This window comes from Thalassophryne amazonica, chromosome 6, assembly GCF_902500255.1.
Source record: "Thalassophryne amazonica chromosome 6, fThaAma1.1, whole genome shotgun sequence".
Classification (NCBI taxonomy): domain Eukaryota; kingdom Metazoa; phylum Chordata; class Actinopteri; order Batrachoidiformes; family Batrachoididae; genus Thalassophryne; species Thalassophryne amazonica.
In genome coordinates, this window is record NC_047108.1 from 15,254,079 (window position 1) to 15,274,260 (window position 20,182).

The 20,182-nt window shown below is 47.4% G+C and overlaps 1 protein-coding gene across 1 annotated transcript in view; it reads right to left on the minus strand.

The window, feature by feature from the left end:
• LOC117511415 (serine/threonine-protein kinase Nek2-like) overlaps positions 1-19,898 on the minus strand; it is a 90,058-nt gene extending 70,160 nt beyond the window's left edge. Inside the window, exon 1 of the mRNA XM_034171443.1 lies at positions 19,815-19,898. Within this exon, the coding sequence (XP_034027334.1) occupies positions 19,815-19,898 (84 nt within the window). The remainder of the gene's footprint in view (positions 1-19,814) is intronic.
• Positions 19,899-20,182: the final 284 nt, after the last annotated feature.

Sequence of the window (20,182 nt, forward strand, 5' to 3'; positions counted from 1 at the left end):
TTTAATCCCCTCTTGCTCCCGGTGTGTAGTGAGTGCCTTGTATGGCAGCACCCTGACATTGGGGTGAATGTAAGGCATAACTGTAAAGCGCTTTGAGCGTCTGATGCAGATGGAAAAGCGCTTTATAAATGCAGTCCATTTAAGATAACTTTTTGGAGGAAAATATGGAAAGGAAAATATGGGCTGAAAATCACTGGGGTTTTTTCTCAACAACCAAGAAGCCCCAGATGAATGATCCAAAGCATATATTGATCAGGAATATTGGAATATATACTTACTTAATATTGGAATATATATACTACATAGGAAATATTTAGGCAGCACAATGGCTTAGTGGTTAGCACTTTTGCCTCACAGCAAGAAGGTCATTGGGTTGATTCTTACCTGTGGCCTTTCTGTTTGCATGTTCTCCCCTTGTGTGTGGGTTCCCTCCGGGTGCTCTGGCTTCTTCCCACATTCAAAGACATGCAGGTTCGGTGGACTGAAACTTTGAATTGTCAGTAGGTGTGCGTATGGGTCTGAATGTGTTTGTCTGTATGTGGCCCTGTGACAGACTGGTGTCCTGTCTGGGGTGTATGACTGCTGGGATAGGTTCCAGCCCCCGTGACCCTTAACTGGAGTAAGCGGGTGTAGAAAATGGATGAATGGATGGTATGAAAGACTTCATAGTGAAGTAATAATCAAAAAACATGAACCTGTACCATAGGAGGTGGGGTCTATTTGGGGGGGCAACACCAAATTTGCCCGAATTTCAGAAACCCCTTCATTCATGAAGTCAGTGGTGTGTATAAGTGAAAAGTTAATGATCCATGTCCTCGGACGACACAGGCACGGGCAGGAAACATACACCTGTTTATCAACCAAATGTTACGGACAAAATGACAAGAATAACCAAAACCACTTACAGTAGTGTTCAGAATAATAGTAGTGCTATGTGACTAAAAAGATTAATCCAGGTTTTGAGTATATTTCTTATTGTTACATGGGAAACAAGGTACCAGTAGATTCAGCAGATTCTCACAAATCCAACAAGACCAAGCATTCATGATATGCACACTCTTAAGGCTATGAAATTGGGCTATTAGTAAAAAAAGTAGAAAAGAGGGTGTTCACAATAATAGTAACATCTGCTGTTGATGCTACAAACTCAAAACTATTATGTTCAAACTGCTTTTTTAGCAATCCTGTGAATCACTAAAGTAGTGTGCTTGGGGTCACTGTCTTGTTGAAACACCCATTTCAAGGGCATGTCCTCTTCAGCATAAGGTAACATGACCTCTTCAAGTATTTTGACATATCCAAACTGATCCATGATACCTGGTATGCGATATATAGGCCCAACACCATAGTAGGAGAAACATGCCCATATCATGATGCTTGCACCACCATGCTTCACTGTCTTCCCTGTGAACTGTGGCTTGAATTTAGAGTTTGGGGGTCGTCTCACAAACCATCTGCGGCCCTTGGACCCAAAAAGACCAATTTTACTCTCATCAGTCCACAAAATATTCCTCCATTTCTCTTTAGGCCAGTTGATGTGTTCTTTGGCAAATTGTAACCTCTTCTGCACGTCTTTTATTTAACAGAGGGACTTTGCAGGGGATTCTTGCAAATAAACCTGGAGCTGATCAATGGGTGAGCCTTTGCCATTCTGGTTATTCTTCTATCCATTTTGATGGTTGTTTTCCGTTTTCTTTCGTCTCTGGGTTTTTTTTTTTTTGTCCATTTTAAAGCATTGGAGATCATTGTAGATGAACAGCCTATAATTTTTTGCACCTGCGTATAAGTTTTTCCCTCTCCAATCAACTTTTTAATCAAACTACGCTGTTCTTCTGAACAATGTCTTGAACGTCCCATTTTCCTCAGGCTTTCAAAGAGAAAAGCATGTTCAACAGGTGGTGGCTTCATCCTTAAATAGGGGACACCTGATTCACACCTGTTTGTTCCACAAAATTGACGAACTCACTGACTGAATGCCACACTACTATTATTGTGAATACCCCCTTTTCAACTTTTTTTTTACTAATAGCCCAATTTCATAGCCTTAAGAGTGTGCATATCATGAATGCTTGGTCTTGTTGGATTTGTGAGAATCTACTGAATCTACTGGTACCTTGTTTCCCATGTAACAATAAGAAATATACTCAAAACCTGGATTAATCTTTTTAGTCACATAGAACTACTATTATTCTGAACACTATGCAAGGAAATATTGTCTCCCTTGTTCCTCCGTTTGTGGGATTGCCAACATCCGCAGCTTTCCGGCATATTCCTCCTGTTTTTTTGACGAGACTAATTGAACTTCTATGCGTGCTGCCTCCTGACTTGCCCGGAATTAAAATGGCAACCACGCCTCCTTGCTGGGACAAGGCTCAGTGCAAGTGCGGCCTCTAGTACTCATATACAGTGGGGAAAATAAGTATTTGACCCCTTGTCAGTTTTGCAGCTTTTCCCACCTACAAAGAATGGGGTACACTTCACTTCAACTGTGAGAGACAGAAACTAAAAAAATAAAAAATAAAAAAAATAAAAAAATCCAGTAAATCACATTGTATGATTTTTAAATAATTAATTTGCATTTTAGTATTTGACCCCCTAGAAAAACAGAGCTTAACAATTGGTACAGAAACATTTGTCTGCCATTACAGAGGTCAGATGTTTCTTGTAGTTCTTGACCAAGTTTTCACACACTGCAGCAGGGATTTTGGTCCACTCCTCCATACAGATCTTCTTCAAATCTTTCAGGTTTGGAGTTTCAGCTCCCTCCAAAGATTTTCTATTGAGTTCAGGTCTGGAGACTGGCCAGGCCACTCCAGGACCTTGAAATGCTTCTTACGGAGCCCCTCCTTAGTTGCCCTGGCTGTGTGTTTGGGGTCATTGTCATGCTGGAAGACCCAGCCATGACCCATCTTCAATGCTGTTACTGAGGGAAGGAGGTTGTTTGCCAAAATCTCGCAATACATGACCCCATCCATCCTCCCTTCAATACGGTGCAGTCGTCCTGTCCCCTTTGCAGAAGAGCACCCCCAGAGTATGATGTTTCCACACCTATGCTTCATGGTTGGGATGGTTTTCTTGGGGTTGTTCTCATTCTCTAAACATGGTAAGTGGAGCTGATTCCAAAAAGCTCTATTCTGGTCTCATCTGACCACATGACCTTCTCCCATGCCTCCTCTGGATCATCCAGATGGTCACTGGTGAACTTCAAACGGCCTGGACATGTGCTGGCTTGAGCAGGGGGACCTTGCTGCCCTGCAGGATTTTAAACCATGACAGCATCATGTGTTACTAATGTAATCTTTGTGACTGTGGTTCCAGCTCTCTTCAGGTCATTGACCAGGTCCTCCTGTGTAGTTCTGAGTTTTCTCAGAATCATCCTTACCCCACAAAGTGAGATCTTGCATGGAATCCCAGACCGAGGGAGATTGACAGTGATGTTGTGTTTCTTCCACTTTCTAATAAATAATCATAACAGTTGTAGTCTTTACCAAGTTGCTTGCCCGTTGTCCTGTAGTCCATCCCAGCTTTGTGCAGGTCTACAGATTTGTCCCTGGTGTCCTTAGACAGCTCTTTGGTCTTGGCTATGGTGGACAGGTTGGAGTGTGATTGATTGAGTGTGTGAGCAGGTGTCTTTTATACAGGTAACAAGTTCAAACAGGTGCAATTAATACAGGTAAAGAGTGCAGAATAAGAGGGCTTCTTAAAGAAAAATTAATAGGTCTGTGTGAGCCAGAATTCTTGCTGGTTGGTAGGGGGTCAAATACTTATTTTATGCAATAAAATGCAAATAAATTATTTAATAAATCATACAATGTGATTTTTTGGATTTTTTTTTTTTTTTTTTTAGATTCTGTCTCTCACAGTTGAAGTGTACCTACGATAAAAATTGCAGACCTCTCCATTCTTTGTAGGTGGGAAAATCTACAAAACTAACAAGGGGTCAAATACTTATTTTCCCCAATGCTAAAGTGTCTTGGGTGCAGGCCTGTTTTGTCTCTGATGCAACCAAAATGTCATCAACATATAACAATATCTGGCTTCCACAAGGTGGAATAAATTTCACCAAATTGCTTGCCATGGCTTGTGAAAAAATAGTAGGACTTTCAGCAAAGCCCTGAGGCAATCTGGTATATGTGTATCTTTTTCCCTCAAATGTGAATGCAAACCAAAACTGACTATCTTCATGAACAGGAATGGAGAAAAACGCATTGCTTATATCTACTACTGAAAACCATTTAGCTTGTGGATTTAATGAGTTCAGCAGTGTGTGTGGATCTGGAACACATGGGGCCCTTTGGACAACAGCAGCGTTAATGGCTTGGAGGTCTTGCACCATTCTCCATCCTACAGAGGGGGGTGCTTGTTTCACTGGAAATATTGGTCTATTGCAAGGTGAATCTGGGCATTCAATCAATACTCCTACAGACAGCAAGGCTTCAATTATAGGCCTTATGCCTTCAATAGTATCAGGTTTTAGGGGGTACTGTCACATACAAGGTCTGTATTCAGTTTTAGGTCGTATCTGAATTGGTTGTATTTCTGTAATCAGTCCCACATCAGCAGGTCCCAGAGACCACAAACATTCAGGAACAGTGGCTAGATCAATGTTGTCTCTTTCTGTCAGTAACTGCATGGTTCAACTCCGTGCAGGATCTCCCTGCATATGAGTTGCAGCCTGTGCTGGGAGAATTCAGTTTAGTCTGTACCGGTAAGCATCCAGTCCTGAACTGTATTCTTCTCCATCTTTTGTCACGGTCCAGTCTCTTGCGGCCATACATCACATCACAAAAAATCCTATGTCAGACCATGAAGCATCAGGTGTTTTTGCCAGGGAAATGTGGGGGTCAGAATAACCAATAAAACATGCCATGACGTCTCTGGGAATACACACCCCCACCCCAATCATGCCCTGACCGTCTGAAAACATGTACAACAGTGACAGCAGGGCCGGTGAATATTTTTGTAATCTTTCATCATATCTTTGATCAAACCCAGGAGACAGTTTATAGTGCATGGTTACATGCAGGCCATCATTTGGCATAAACCCAGTAGAATTTGGATGTGGGAGTGCTTTGGCTAATGTTTCTGGGACACAATGTGGAGGCCCCGAGGATATATCAAAGGACCAATAATAACGCGGAAACCCCAGGGCTTCTGTCATGTAAAGATCTCCTGCCATTAACTCATCCTGCCTTTTAATAATCATTCGGCCTGTTGGGGTCGCAATGATGCTGAGTCCCAGTGCTGTCATGACATCACATCCCAAGAGATTAGAGGGACAGTATGGATGGATGAGAACTACTTTGCAGGTTTTACCCCCCTTAGGGTCCAGAATTGTAACAGGGTGTGACATTGGCACACGTATAACTCCTCCACTAGCAGTTCTCACCTCCAAATAGTGGTTCTTATTCCTGAGACCCAACCCACGATCCCTGCAGGCAGTCACACATGCTCCAGAGTCACATAAAAATTCACTATCAACTCACCCGCAAGGTCACAACAGGTCTGGTAGGGTCATCTGAAAGCAAAATATCGCTCAATGCGCACAGGTCATCTGCACTACACTCCAACTCGTCCACCTCCACTGCTGTCTCATGTCCCTCATCTACATGCTGAAACTGATCAGTATTATTCACCCCAGCGGTTAGTCATGCCTTCCCTGAAGTGGGAGGGTGGTCCAGAGGACCCGGCCGTGTACAGTCTCGTGCGAAATGACCAGGTTTATGACAATCCACCAAAGTCACCACGTCTCGGCCGCCCTCGGCCTCTACCCCTTCCACCACAGGTCCCTCGTCCAGAAAACAACACTTCCCCTGCTTGTGTCCCGCCATTTATCATTATGTCTCCTGACGTCTTAGTCTTCTTTTTTGTCTGTGTAACTTTTTCGGCATGCATAGCATGATTAATGTATTCTGCCAATGTTCCACTGGCAAGTCCAATATAATGCTTGTTCACCCACTGATGTATGGGTGTGCTGGAATTTGCATGCAGTGCACTTTTCAGTTGCTGCCTGTATGGTCCCTTATCATCATTATCCTCCTGCAGCCCGCTGTGTGCTTTCAACACTTTTGTGATTCTTATGACGTAATCTTCGAACAGCTCACCATCTTTTTGTTTAGTTTTCCCAATCTCACAGTAATCTGCTCTCTTCTTGAATTTAGTTCTAATTCATCCACATACAGCTGTCACCTTAGTGTTCAGATCTGTGCTGCCTGGTGCAAGATTTGAGGAGGGTCATTTGAGTCCATGGGCGTCCAATCTCCCCTCACTGCTGCCCAATGTTTTTGCAGGGCTGCCATTAAATCCTGCTGTGTTTCAACACCATTGAGATGATATGACTGTCTGAGCAGCTTCAAATCATCAAGAAAAGCTTCAACGTCTTCCTTGGGGGGGGGGGGGGGGGGGGTCAGGCTTACACATGCTTTCCTCACATCCTCCTGAGTCCAGGTGCGATATACCATCATTGTCACATTATCATCAGCACCTGTCCGCGAATTTGCTACCTCAATTAAAGGACACATCTCTGCCCCAACGTGATGCATTTGTGGTTTTTGCTTTTGCTTCTGTGGTGCTTTCTGAGCAAGTAGAGTGGGAGGTAACATTTTACCATCCCTCAATTTCATTGGAGGGGTTAGAGAAGGGGGGGTCCTCCGTATAGTGTTGTAACACAGGTGGTTTGTCTTCTGGTAACTGGTGAGAACATGGACGTGGAGATGGCGGGTTAGGCGCACGTGTTGCAGCTGCAGCTCCGGTATCATTTGCAGCTGGATAAAGGGCTGTGCCTGCATTATGTGGAGGGGGCCTCCAGCTTCCTCCTGGTGTCTCATTATCAATTAAATTTTTATTATAAAGGATGTTCTTAAGGTCATCTTGTCCCTGTTTCAGTTTATCTTTATCTTTATTTTCAGCCTCATGCCACCTGTAGGCTTCACTTTTCCACTTTTGTGCATTTTCTAACCCACACTTTTTTTGCTTTTTTGCAGAGGCCTTAGCTTTCCTCTTTATATTATCAACTAATTCTGTTGTTGCATCTGGCTGTAATTTCCCTGAGAAATTGAACTGCTTTCGCCACATGTTTAAATGTTTAGACAACCCTGGATACTTAATCTCCATATACGTAAAATAATTTGACTGTGGTTGTGTGTCATGTTTGCTGTAAGAACAACCACAGTTACCCATTTTAGCTGTTCGTAGGGAGATCTACCGAACAGGTTGTTGTTCTTTTTTCTTTACTGTTTGGTCGCTGATCAGCCTGAAAAGTGCCACCACTTTGACCTCTGAGAGGTGGGTGACCTTGCATAGGGCTTTTTTTCAGACTCGTAGGCTTGCAAACAGGTGTGGTGCATATAGAATGTTCACAACTTACTTCGCAGTCAGGGGCTTTGTTTTTGCCTGTGGGTTAATACAGGTGTCAGGCCTCCCTCGATTCAGTTGTGCACATTCTCATTCATAAAACACATTCACACAAACATTTTCACACCGCCGTACTTTAGCTGTTATCACGTTTTAACTCCGTTGCTATCACGTTTTCTGCTCCAACCATTTTTAATATTTCTCGTGGATAATATTAAGGGAACGATTTATCCCCGAATTTTTACGGCCCGCCCACCAAAGGTTTACCGGCCCGACACTGTACAGTTTTTACGTGCTTTTACCGGACCCGAAAGTGGTCTTAGTTGTCTCTCGCTTGTTTTGTTCCCAATTGTAAACCGCTGTTGGCTCAACATGGAGCTAACAGCCCGCATCAGGTGTCTAACACAGCAGAAATGGAATGAGCACGGAGCACGAGCGCATGGCTGCGCTGTGCCACCTGATTTTTCCCTTTCACTCAGAAAGTAAAATTTAACACTTTACAGCCAGGCTTTTACCTCACACTTTGCAGTGTTTAAGCCAAGAGACAAATCAAAAAGACATTACGGGTTTTTTTTTTCTTGCGGTGACCCCCAGTCACACGCCACACATGCACGTAAGAAAGACAGTCTCACCCGCGATCAAACTCTGCTGCTGTTCGAATACCTTCACCCTGGTAAGCACCGACCTGTCAGAGAGGAGTCCATTCCCTGGAAAGGGTCTGCGGGATCTGGTCCTGGCCGCGGTCTCCAACGGGGGTCCTCCGCCACAGGCTGACGACTTCCCGGTCTATTGGCATCTGGCTCGAAGGACCAAGAATGTCAGGGTTGTTCAGAGTTGGACCTGAAAAAGAAAAACTCAGTTAACACAGAAAATAATCATGCAGGAGACACTCAATTTCTTTTCCTGAATCAGGAGAGAGCAAAACGAGCATGACCCCTCGTCACCGACCGTCTCGTCAGCTATGAAGGGCCCAGCCCACTTGCTTCCTGTATTTATTAGAATAACTTGCATACAGGCATACGGAAAAGACAAAATAGCAAACAAGTAGCGACACAAAGTCTATTCTCACATCGATATGAAAATTGTTATGGCTTTAAAAGCTGCAGTCTCACGGGTCTTCTCATAACACCCTGCAACCCTGAACTGGCGTTCAAGTCACACCACTCTCTTCTCAAGGCTGGACTGTTAATTGAAATGTACATCTGTGCTCAGCAAAAACATGGTCTTTAGCAAAACAGTCTACACTCACACTTGCCGTGTGAGCCAAAGTTCATCTGTTCTTCTTCCCATTGTTGGGAAGGTGTCATGACACGGACCCACAACAGGGGGCGTTAAAGAAGGGATAATGGAATAGCCAAAAAGTAACAATTTAATGTTGTGAAGGTGCACAACGTGATACAGACAGATACAAATGTGTTATATCAATCCAACAAAAGGTGACGTGTGGCAGGCTCAAAGATAGGAGACGTCCGGTGAGAGAGAAGCCGGAACCCACACAAGCCTCACCACCAACGGACCTGAAGAACACCGGAGCCGCCAAGCCCTGCACCCCAGGTGGCCACTGTCTTCAGCAGTCAGACCCGGTACTGCTGGCAGAAAACAGAAACAGTTCTGGATGAGTGTGAGTCCGCACACTCAGTAATCCCACAGTCTGTGTTCAGTCAAGGAGGGAGAACCTCCACCTCCAATCACACACTCGTGCAGCTCCTGTCTAACCACTTATCTGGTTGGGGTGTGAAGCAAAGCCGTCGCTGATCACACCAAACGCCAATCCCACAGATAAGGCAAGCACCACAGGAAAACGGCTGCAAAAGAAGTTCAGACTATTACTCAATGTTTTGTTCAGCAGAGAAAAATTACCTGTATGGTAGACGATTTCCCGGCGAGGAGGTGGAGTTGCAGTCCGGTCTTTATAGTAGTGGTGATGGGTGACAGCTGGTGTTGATTGATGACAGCTGTCACCTCTAGCGGCTCCGATGCCCTCTCGTGCTTGGAGCCCGCACTCCAAGCAGGGCACCATCTGGTGGTGCTGGGCCAGCAGTACCTCCTCTTCAGCGGCCCACACAACAGGACCCCCCCCTCAACGGGCGCCTCCTGGCACCCGACCAGGTTTATCCGGGTGCCGGGCGTAGAAGTCGGCCAGGAGGGCCGGGTCCAGGATGAAGCTCCTTTTCACCCAGGAGCGTTCCTCGGGACCATACCCCTCCCAGTCCACCAGATACTGGAAGCCCCGACCCTTGTGACGGACGTCCAGAAGCCGACGCACGGTCCACGCCGGCTCCCCGTCGATGATCCGGGCAGGAGGTGGTGCAGGTCCAGGAGTGCAGAGCGGTGAGGTGTGGTATGGTTTGATCCGGGACACGTGGAAAACAGGATGGATCCGCAGTGAAGCTGGCAGCCGTAGCTTCACTGCGGCCGGGCTGAGGACTTTGGTGATGGGAAAGGGTCCAATATATCTGTCCTTCAGCTTGTGTGATTCCACTTGAAGGGGGATGTCCTTCGTTGATAACCATACCTCCTGCCCAGGCTGGTATGCAGGGGCTGGGGAACGCCGGCGGTCTGCATGGGCCTTGGCCCTCGTCCGGGCCTTCAACGGGCGGTCCGCCACACCTGGCGGCACCTCCTGAGGTGGGCCTGGACCGAGGGCACACCGACCTCACCCTCCACAAGCGGGAACAATGGGGGCTGATACCCCAAACACACCTCGAACGGGGAGAGGCCGGTGGCAGATGACACTTGGCTGTTGTGGGCGTACTCGATCCAGGCCAGATGGGTACTCCAGGCTGTCGGGTGCGCGGAGGTAACGCAACGGAGGGCCTGCTCCAACTCCTGGTTGGCCCGCTCTGCCTGTCCGTTCGTCTGGGGGTGATACCCGGACGAGAGACTCATGGTGGCCCCCAGTTCCTTGCAAAAACTACTCCAGACCTGAGAGGAGAACTGAGGGCCATGGTCTGAGACGATGTCCGCTGGTATCCCATGCAGACGCACGACGTGGTGGACCAGGAGGTCTGCTGTCTCCTGGGCCGTAGGGACCTTCGGGAGGGCCACGAAGTGGGCCACCTTGGAGAACCGGTCCACTATCGTCAAGATGGTGGTGTGGCCCTGGGACGGCGGGAGGCCCGTGACAAAGTCCAGGCCGATGTGGGACCAGGGGCGATGAGGCACCGGTAGGGGTCGGAGGAGTCCTGAGGTCCTCTTGTGGTCTGCTTTGCCCCTGGCGCAGGTGGTGCAGGCCTGGACGTAGTCCCGGACGTCGGCTTCCATAGACGCCCACCAGAAGCGCTGCTGGACTACTGCCATGGTCCTACGCACTCCAGGATGACAGGAGAGTTTGGACCCATGGCAGAAGTCCAAAACCGCAGCTCTGGCCTCTGGTGGGACGTACAGCTTGTTCTTTGGGCCGGTCCCCGGGTCCGGGTTCCGTGCCAGGGCCTCCCGGACGGTCTTCTCCATGTCCCAGGTGAGGGTGGCCACGACAGTGGACTCGGGGATGATGGTCTCTGGGGGGTCTGACAGCTCGGCCCTGACTTCCTCTTCATGCACCCGGGACAGTGCATCCGACCGTTGGTTCTTGGTCCCGGGGCGGTACGTAATCTGGAAGTCAAAGCGCCCGAAGAACAGTGACCAGCGGGCTTGCCTGGGGTTCAACCACTTGGCGGTCCGGATGTACTCCAGGTTCCGATGGTCCGTGAAAACCGTGAAGGGCACCGTCGCTCCCTCCAACAGGTGTCTCCACTCTTCAAGAGCCTCCTTCACCGCCAAGAGTTCCCGATTGCCGACGTCATAATTCCTCTCAGCCGGGGTCAACCTGCGGGAAAAATAGGCACAAGGGTGGAGGACCTTATCGGACTCCCCGCTCTGGGACAGCACGGCTCCTATCCCTGAGTCAGAGGCATCCACTTCCACTGTGAACTGGCGAGTAGGATCGGGCTGCACCAGAACTGGCGCAGTCGAGAACCGGCGTTTCAACTCCCTAAACGCGGCTTCGCACCGATCCGACCAGGTGAAGGGGACTTTAGTGGAGGTCAGGGCTGTCAGGGGGCTAACTACCTGACTGTAGCCCTTAATGAACCTCCTGTAGAAATTTGCAAAGCCGAGGAACTGTTGCAGTTTCCTACGGCTTGTTGGGTGGGGCCAGTCTCTCACCGCCGCAACCTTGGCCGGATCAGGGGCGACGGAGTTGGAGGAGATTATGAACCCCAGGAAGGACAAAGAAGTGCGGTGGAACTCGCACTTCTCGCCCTTCACAAACAACCGGTTCTCCAACAACCGCTGTAGGACCTGACGTACATGCTTGACATGAGTCTCAGGGTCCGGAGAAAAGATGAGGATGTCGTCTAGATACACGAAGACAAACCGGTGCAGGAAGTCCCGCAAGACGTCAGTAACCAAAGCTTGGAACGTCGCGGGGGCGTTTGTGAGGCCGAACGGCATGACCAGGTACTCAAAGTGACCTAAGGGGGTGTTAAATGCCGTCTTCCATTCGTCTCCCTTCCGGATCCGAACCAGGTGGTACACATTCCTAAGATCAAGTTTGGTAAATATTTGGGCTCCATGCAGGGGCGTGAACACCGAATCCAACAGAGGTAACGGGTATCGGTTGCGAACCGTAATGTCGTTCAGCCCTCTGTAATCGATGCATGGACGGAGTCCGCCGTCCTTTTTACCCACAAAAAAGAAACCAGCACCCATCGGGGAGGTGGAGTTCTGGATCAACCCGGCAGCTAACGAGTCCCGGATGTAGGTCTCCATTGATTCGCGTTCCGGACGTGAGAGGTTGTACAGCCTGCTGGACGGGTACTCAGCGCCCGGAATCAAATCGATGGCACAATCGTACGGTCGGTGCGGGGGAAGGGCGAGTGCCAGATCTTTGCTGAAGACGTCAGCAAGATCGTGGTACTAACATGGCACCGCCGTCAGATTGGGCGGGACTTTGACCTCCTCCTTAGCTATCTCACCGGGTGGAACCGAGGATCCTAAACACTCCCGGTGGCAGGTTTCGCTCCACTGCATCACAACCCCAGACGGCCAATCAATCCGGGGATTGTGTTTCAACACCCATGGAAAACCCAAAATCACTCGGGAGGTAGAAGGTGTTACAAAAAACACTGTCTCCTCCCTGTGATTCCCAGACACCACCAAAGTCACTGGCTGTGTCTGGTGTGTGATTAATGGAAGAAGAGTGCCATCTAGTGCTCGTACCTTCACAGGGGAAGGCAGAGCCACCAGAGGGAGCCCTACTTCCTTTGCCCATCTGCTGTCCAGCAGATTCCCTTCTGACCCCGTGTCTATAAGTGCTGGGGCGTGAAGGGTTAAATCCTCACAAAGGATTGTGACTGGGATTCGTGCTGATTTTCGGGGTTCCCCCGCGTGCGTGTTATGGCCCACCCTTAGCCCAGTTTCTAAGGACGGGCGTTGTAGTTTGACCGTTTGGGGCAGTTCCTCTGTATATGACTGTTATACCCACAGATAAAACACTCCCCGCGGGCCTGCCTCCCTTGTCTGTCCTTTGATTTTATTTTGGCCCTGCTCGTGTCCATAGCTTCGTCAGCAGGGGGAGCTGTAGCCACACGGGGCCCTCTGGCTGTGGAGCGTGGGGATGACGGCATCCTTTCGGACCCGGAAGGAAGAGGGACGGCCCGTGCCCGGTCACGTCCCCCGCCCTGCTCCCGACGGTGTTCCTCTAACCGGCTGTCTAAGCATATAACCAGGTCGACAAGCCCGTCAAAATCCCGCGGTTCCTCCTTAGCCAGCAGGTGCTCCTTCAGGACCGGAGACAGTCCGTTTATGAAGGCGGCGCGGAGTGCAACAGTATTCCAGCCGGACCTCGCAGCCACGATGCGGAAGTCGACTGCATACTCGGCTGCACTCCGGCGCCCCTGTCGCATTGACAGTAGCATGCTCGAAGCAGTCTCGCCTCTGTTGGGATGATCAAAAACCTGTTTGAACTCCCTTACAAACCCAGTGTATGACGTTAGGAGCCGTGAGTTCTGCTCCCAGAGCGCCGTAGCCCAGGCGCGTGCCTCTCCTCGAAGCAAATTGATGACATAAGCCACCCGGCTAGCGTCTGACGCGTACATGACGGGACGTTGTGCAAAGACGAGCGAGCACTGCATCAGGATGTCCGTGCACGTCTCAACACAACCTCCGTATGGCTCCGGAGGGCTTATGTATGCTTCAGGGGATGGTGGGGGGGGTCGTTGAACGACCAGTGGAACGTTTGTGTCTGACAAAGGATCAGCAGGAGGAGGTGCTGCAGCAGCACCTTGATCGCGCGCCTCCACCCTGGCGGTGAGAGCCTCCATCCTCCGATTGAGGATAACGTTCTGCTCGGTGACCAGATCCAACCGAGCAGTGAAAGCAGTCAGTATTTGCTGCAGCTCCCCTAACACGCCTCCTGCTGGTGCCTGTGCACCTTGCTATTCCATTGGCCGTTCAGGCTCGAGTTGACGCCCCTCGGGATCCATGACGCTGGCCGAGAAATCCTGTTGGGAGGGTGTCGTGACACGGACCCACAACAGGGGGCGTTAATGAAGGGACAATGGAATAGCCAAAAAGTAACAATTTAATGTTGTGAAGGTGCACAACGTGATACAGACAGATACAAATGTGTTATATCAATCCAACAAAAGGTGACATGTGGCAGGCTCGAAGATAGGAGACGTCCGGTGAGAGAGTAGCCGGAACCCACACAAGCCTCACCACCAACGGACCTGAAGAACACCGGAGCCGCCAAGCCCTGCGCCCCAGGTGGCCACTGTCTTCAGCAGTCAGACCCGGTACTGCTGGCAGAAAACAGAAACAGTTCTGGATGAGTGTGAGTCCGCACACTCAGTAATCCCACAGTCTGTGTTCAGTCAAGGAGGGAGAACCTCCACCTCCAATCACACACTCGTGCAGCTCCTGTCTAACCACTTATCTGGTTGGGGTGTGAAGCGAAGCCGTCGCTGATCACACCAAATGCCAATCCCACAGATAAGGCAAGCACCACAGGAAAACGGCTGCAAAAGAAGTTCAGACTATTACTCAATGTTTTGTTCAGCAGAGAAAAATTACCTGTATGGTAGACGATTTCTCGGCGAGGAGGTGGAGTTGCAGTCTGGTCTTTATAGTAGTGGTGATGGGTGACAGCTGGTGTTGATTGATGACAGCTGTCACCTCCAGCGGCTCCGACGCCCTCTCGTGCTTGGAGCCCGCACTCCAAGCAGGGCGCCATCTGGTGGTGGTGGGCCAGCAGTACCTCCTCTTCAGCGGCCCACACAACACCCATGTGAGCAAATTAATGATTACCTAGCTCTCGAGGACCGAACTTGGCCACCCCTGACCTAGACAGTTCAGTGAATATAACTACTTCAGCAATTCGGTGATTAACTAAGAGAGTAATATGAAATAAAACACATTATATAAATGAAACAAATGTATATATGTATGTATGTTATATATGTGTATATAATGAGATCAAAGATAAAATCAAAGACAGCAAATCAAAGTAAAGACATTAGTAATTGATAACATATTAAAAAATTCCCCATCAGATTCCATTGAAAAGTTTACCGCCAAACGCCTTTTTATACCTTTGACAGAAGAATCCTGCAAACAGATCAGTCAGGTTTATTGGTGTTATTGTAAAGTGACATGGGTCACCACGTGACCGAACCTGCTGGGTTTATGTTAACATGGTGTATGATAATGATCGAGAAAGAACACAGTATGAGGATTTAGACACGCGGTTTGCACACGACTCGTGGGTGTGAAGATGCTCAGGGCTTTGGCAGGTCAGTAGTACAGCACCAATAAGGATGTTTAAGGATAGAATAGAAATCTAACCTTTGACAAAAGTGACCTTAACTTTCACCAGAATGCTTGATATTTGGCTGATTTTGTCTGAGTAAAATGGAACCCATCCACATATATGGACCAAGTCTGGTCCAAATTGGGTTAAAAATCAATTTTTCAATTTCAATTTATTTAATTTTATATAGTGCCAAATCCAAACCAGTCTTCACGGATTGTTGTGATTCAGCACCACAAAATATACATTAATCTACTGGTTCATCATACTGTCATGAAAAGTGCAAAATTTTCATCATGGCAGCACAAATTCATTCTAATTCGTTCCGTGATGGCTGCACGTAATTATAAGTGCAGAAGGGGGGTCGGGGTGGTTAGGGGAAGGAATAGGGTTAGGTTATGGTTAAGCTTAGGATTGGGGGTACGAGTAGGGTTACTAATAGTGACTTAAAAAAAACCCGTCACGAAAATTTGAATCATTTCATGACGGGAGGACGAAAAAACATGAGACTGGGCTGACCAAATCACAACAAAGCTGCCTCAAGGCGCTTCACACAAGTAAGGTCTAACCTTACCAACCCCCAGAGCCAGCACACAGGCGACAGTGGTAAGGAAAAACTCCCTTTGATGATATTAAGGAAGAAACCTCAAGCAGACCAGACTCAAAGTGGTGACCCACTGCTCAGGCCATTCTAATAGTTACAAGGTTCTTACAGAGCTGAAGAAACAGAAAACAGGGATTCAAAACAACATCTGCTGCATCAGCTTCAGGCATGGCATCTCGTGGTCAGTCCAGCATCCCGTGGTCCATTGCCACCAATTCCGTGCAATGCCCTCCACACCTCGGACGGAGCAAAAAAGAGCAGAATCAGTGGGCCAGAAAACCACAGCAAATACCCCCATCACACTAGAGGCCAAATGAGCCTGAATGCCATCCAAATGAAAATGAAACCTCCATTCGGGCAACGTCGAGGCACATTTGAAACCTTCGGACAGTAATCTGCGCGCATTCCAAACAGTCAAGCAAATTTGTGTGCCCAGCCCGAATGTTTAGCACATGTTCAAAATAGTCGAGGTGCAGTCGGGGTGGAAAAATATCGTACTCTAACTGCAATCTGACGGTGTTCTAAATATTCTCACTGCATCAAAACAGCATTCGAAACAATCTGAGCGCGTTCAAGGGAAATTTGCCATGGTCAGGCACGTCTAATGCTGGTATGCTATGTGCATCCCCATGCATCCCGTTCAGAGTGCGCAAAGGAAATATTGTAATGTGCAAAGTCTGCGGCACACATTCATTTTGTGAAGTAGACATGAACATTGTTTAGTCATACCGAAAAAGCCGTATATCACTGTGAGTCCATTCGTCCCAGAGCCGCAGCGCTGCACACTCATGTGAACGGTCTGTCACAGCTGTAATACGCATCATATGACAGAGTTAGAACATGTATCTGTAATATAATGTTATCATGGCTGTCAGATGCTGCGCTGTGAGTCTGTCACATAGCCGCGGGGCACCGCACACACATTTGAATGGGTGTTATATCCTTAATCCTCTGGGGCTGACGCCGTTGTATACGACGGCTATGTACACGTTTTACTAAATTATAAATAACTTTTTAATGATATAAGATAGAAACTTACTTTTTTGCTGAAAAGTTAACTGCAGACTTTCTTGTACTCCTCATAGAAGCTGTGTGATGACGTGCACAATGTGAGTGCCCAATCAGAATTGGCTCACCGTCACATGGTTTTCCAATATCCAATCGTAGGGCAGAACAGTCACACATGGTATCCCAAAGATCATTTCTAGGTGTAATGTGTTACTCTGTGGAATGTGAATGCTGTCTGAATAGCCCCCTGGCTGCTGGCTCCATGCGTAAAAGCGCAGCGTTGCACATATCAGTGAAGGAGATCAGTGTAAGAGGGTCTCTTACAACCTTACGTGGTCGAACGAAGATTATCACTGAAATGATTCACTTAGTTGGCCAGGGAATATTGTTGAATAAGCCTCTCTCGCTCTCACTCGTAAAGTGCCAATTACACATTTGAATGAAAGGAGGGGAGAGAGGTGTTAACAGGGCCTCAAACTGTGAAGATAGGTTGTTTACATGCTGAAACACATTCCAAGAGACATTCAAACTCCATTTAGGTAAAAGGTTTGTGTTGTAAGCTTTGTGTAATAGCAGACAGAAATTGCTTTGAGATGTGGCATAAAGACAAAACGCATAGACCATTTTGTATATACTGTTCAAAATGTGCATTTGAGTTTATTTTAGAATGTTTATTTTTGTACAAGACACCAAGTTACCTTTTATAAAGTGTCAAAATAGTTGTTTATTATAGTTTGCTGTGTGTTTTGAATAAATATGTGTTAAAATTATTTTTCGCTTTATTTTTTCTTATTTCTGATTGTAAACCTTTATTACATTTATAATACACTACATTGGCATATATATTCTGAAAATGCAGGTTGCCCTAAATAAAAAGAGATATACCACTTGATTGTGGGATGCAGGGTGAGCTTATAACAGCAATAATAAAACATTTATGCCAGGCGAGTGAACTGTCCAAAAATGCCCTCGGACCCCAGAGTGTTAATAAACCCCAAATTACAGATACATTCTCATGCCCTCTCAATGCATAATTTATGTGAATTATGATGACCATCATAGTTGTAACACTACCTGCAGCTGTGTGGCCCCGCGCTGCTCGCCAATGATGAGTTACAGCATTCCAGAGGCTGACCAGGGTGTCATCAGAACATAAAGAAAAATAAAAACTCACCTTTGGAACGCCTCCAGTTGTGTCTCACGGCGCAGGGCGAATACCAGCCAGACTGCGCCATGTGATAAAATCTGTGTCATCCTGTGATCAGCCATTCCATTTGACTCTTAGCAGTCACTCACAATAATAAAGAAATCTTGAACCCTTCTAGAACAGTTACTCTCTGTCATATAGCCCAGTTTAACTATAGTTAAATCGAATAAACACTTGGATTGAGTTAAGCCAGTGGTTTTCAAACTGTGAGGCGTGCTCCCCTTGGGGGATGCCAGAGTTCTTCAGCAGGATGCAAAAAAACTGTAAACACTGTTAACCAAACAAAAGAAGAAGTTGAAAAAGGAAAAAGAAAATATTGTTAGCTAACATGCCAGGAGCAAAATGGATACATTTTTAGTTTGTATACTCAACAAAAATATAAACGCAACACTTTTGGTTTTGCTCCCATTTTGTATGAGATGAACTCAAAGATCTAAAACTTTTTCCACATACACAATATCACCATTTCCCTCAAATATTGTTCACAAACCAGTCTAAATCTGTGATAGTGAGCACTTCTCCTTTGCTAAGATAATCCATCCCACCTCACAGGTGTGCCATACCAAGATGCTGACTAGACACCATGATTAGTGCACAGGTGTGCCTTAGACTGCCCACAATAAAAGGCCACTCTGAAAGGTGCAGTTTTATCACACAGCACAATGCCACAGATGTCGCAAGATTTGATTGAGCGTGCAATTGGCATGCTGACAGCAGGAATGTCAACCAGAGCTGTTGCTCGTGTATTGAATGTTCATTTCTCTACCATAAGCCGTCTCCAAAGGCGTTTCAGAGAATTTGGCAGTACATCCAACCAGCCTCACAACCGCAGACCACGTGTAACCACACCAGCCCAGGACCTCCACATCCAGCATGTTCACCTCCAAGATCGTCTGAGACCAGCCACTCGGACAGCTGCTGAAACAATCGGTTTGCATAACCAAAGAATTTCTGCACAAACTGTCAGAAACCGTCTCAGGGAAGCTCATCTGCATGCTCGTCGTCCTCATCGGGGTCTCGACCTGACTCCAGTTCGTCATCGTAACCGACTTGAGTGGGCAAATGCTCACATTCGCTGGCGTTTGGCACATTGGAGAGGTGTTCTCTTCACGGATGATGCAAAGGAGATGTGTTGCACTGCATGAGGCAAATGGTGGTCACACCAGATACTGACTGTTATCCCCCCCCATGAAACAAAACTGCACCTTTCAGAGTGGCCTTTTATTGTGGGCAGTCTAAGGCACACTTGTGCACTAATCATGGTGTCTAATCAGCATCTTGATATGGCACACCTGTGAGGTGGGATGGATTATCTCAGCAAAGGAGAAGTGCTCACTATCACAGATTTAGACTGGTTTGTGAACAATATTTGAGGGAAATGGTGATATTGTGTATGTGGAAAAAGTTTTAGATCTTTGAGTTCATCTCATGCAAAATGGGAGCAAAACCAAAAGTGCTGCTGCTGTTTTCTCTTCTGCACAGGTGGCGTACCTCAAGCTGATCGACACACCTGCTCCTCATCTAATCAGCCCCTGCATATGAACCCTGGCTTTTCACTCCATCATTGCCAGAAACTCAGTGTATCTTACACGGTAACTGGCCTTTCGTTGTGCATTCCTACGCAGTGATAATTCTGAGCTCTCATGCTCTTTGACTGCACTCTGCACTTTTTCCTGCAGCCATCTGAGTTCTCAAGCTCAGGGGTTCTTGTTGTCATTTTTCTAGCTCAGCTTGTTTCTACAGCTTCAGCTCATTTCGGCACTCTGGACTCAGCTAAGACAAACTGTTGCTAAAATTTGACTGTGAGGTAATCAACTTTTGGAACCGATCTGGTTCAGTAATTCACTCACCTGCGTGTCTTCTCCAGACTCCACCTCGACAGCTTGCAGGCGGCCACCTGGCTTCTGGATAACATCACCCGGGTTCGATGCCATTTGGACTGCGGTTCTCTGGTTCCACCGCCAAGCGGGCCCTGTCTCCACCGTGCAAGGCTGCCTCTTCTACATTCATTCCAGTATCAATAAACCAGTGTTCTGATCCAATCAGTTTTCATTTCTGCTCCCAGCTTTTGGGTTTGTCGTTCACTCCAGCCCAAACCGTAACAGTGAGAGGACAGAGTTTGGGGCAGCGAAAAAAAGAAGAAAGTAGAGGATGATGTTCGTTTACTCCTCTCCACAGTGCATCCTCACATCAGTCGCCTGTGCGCATCAAAGACCCA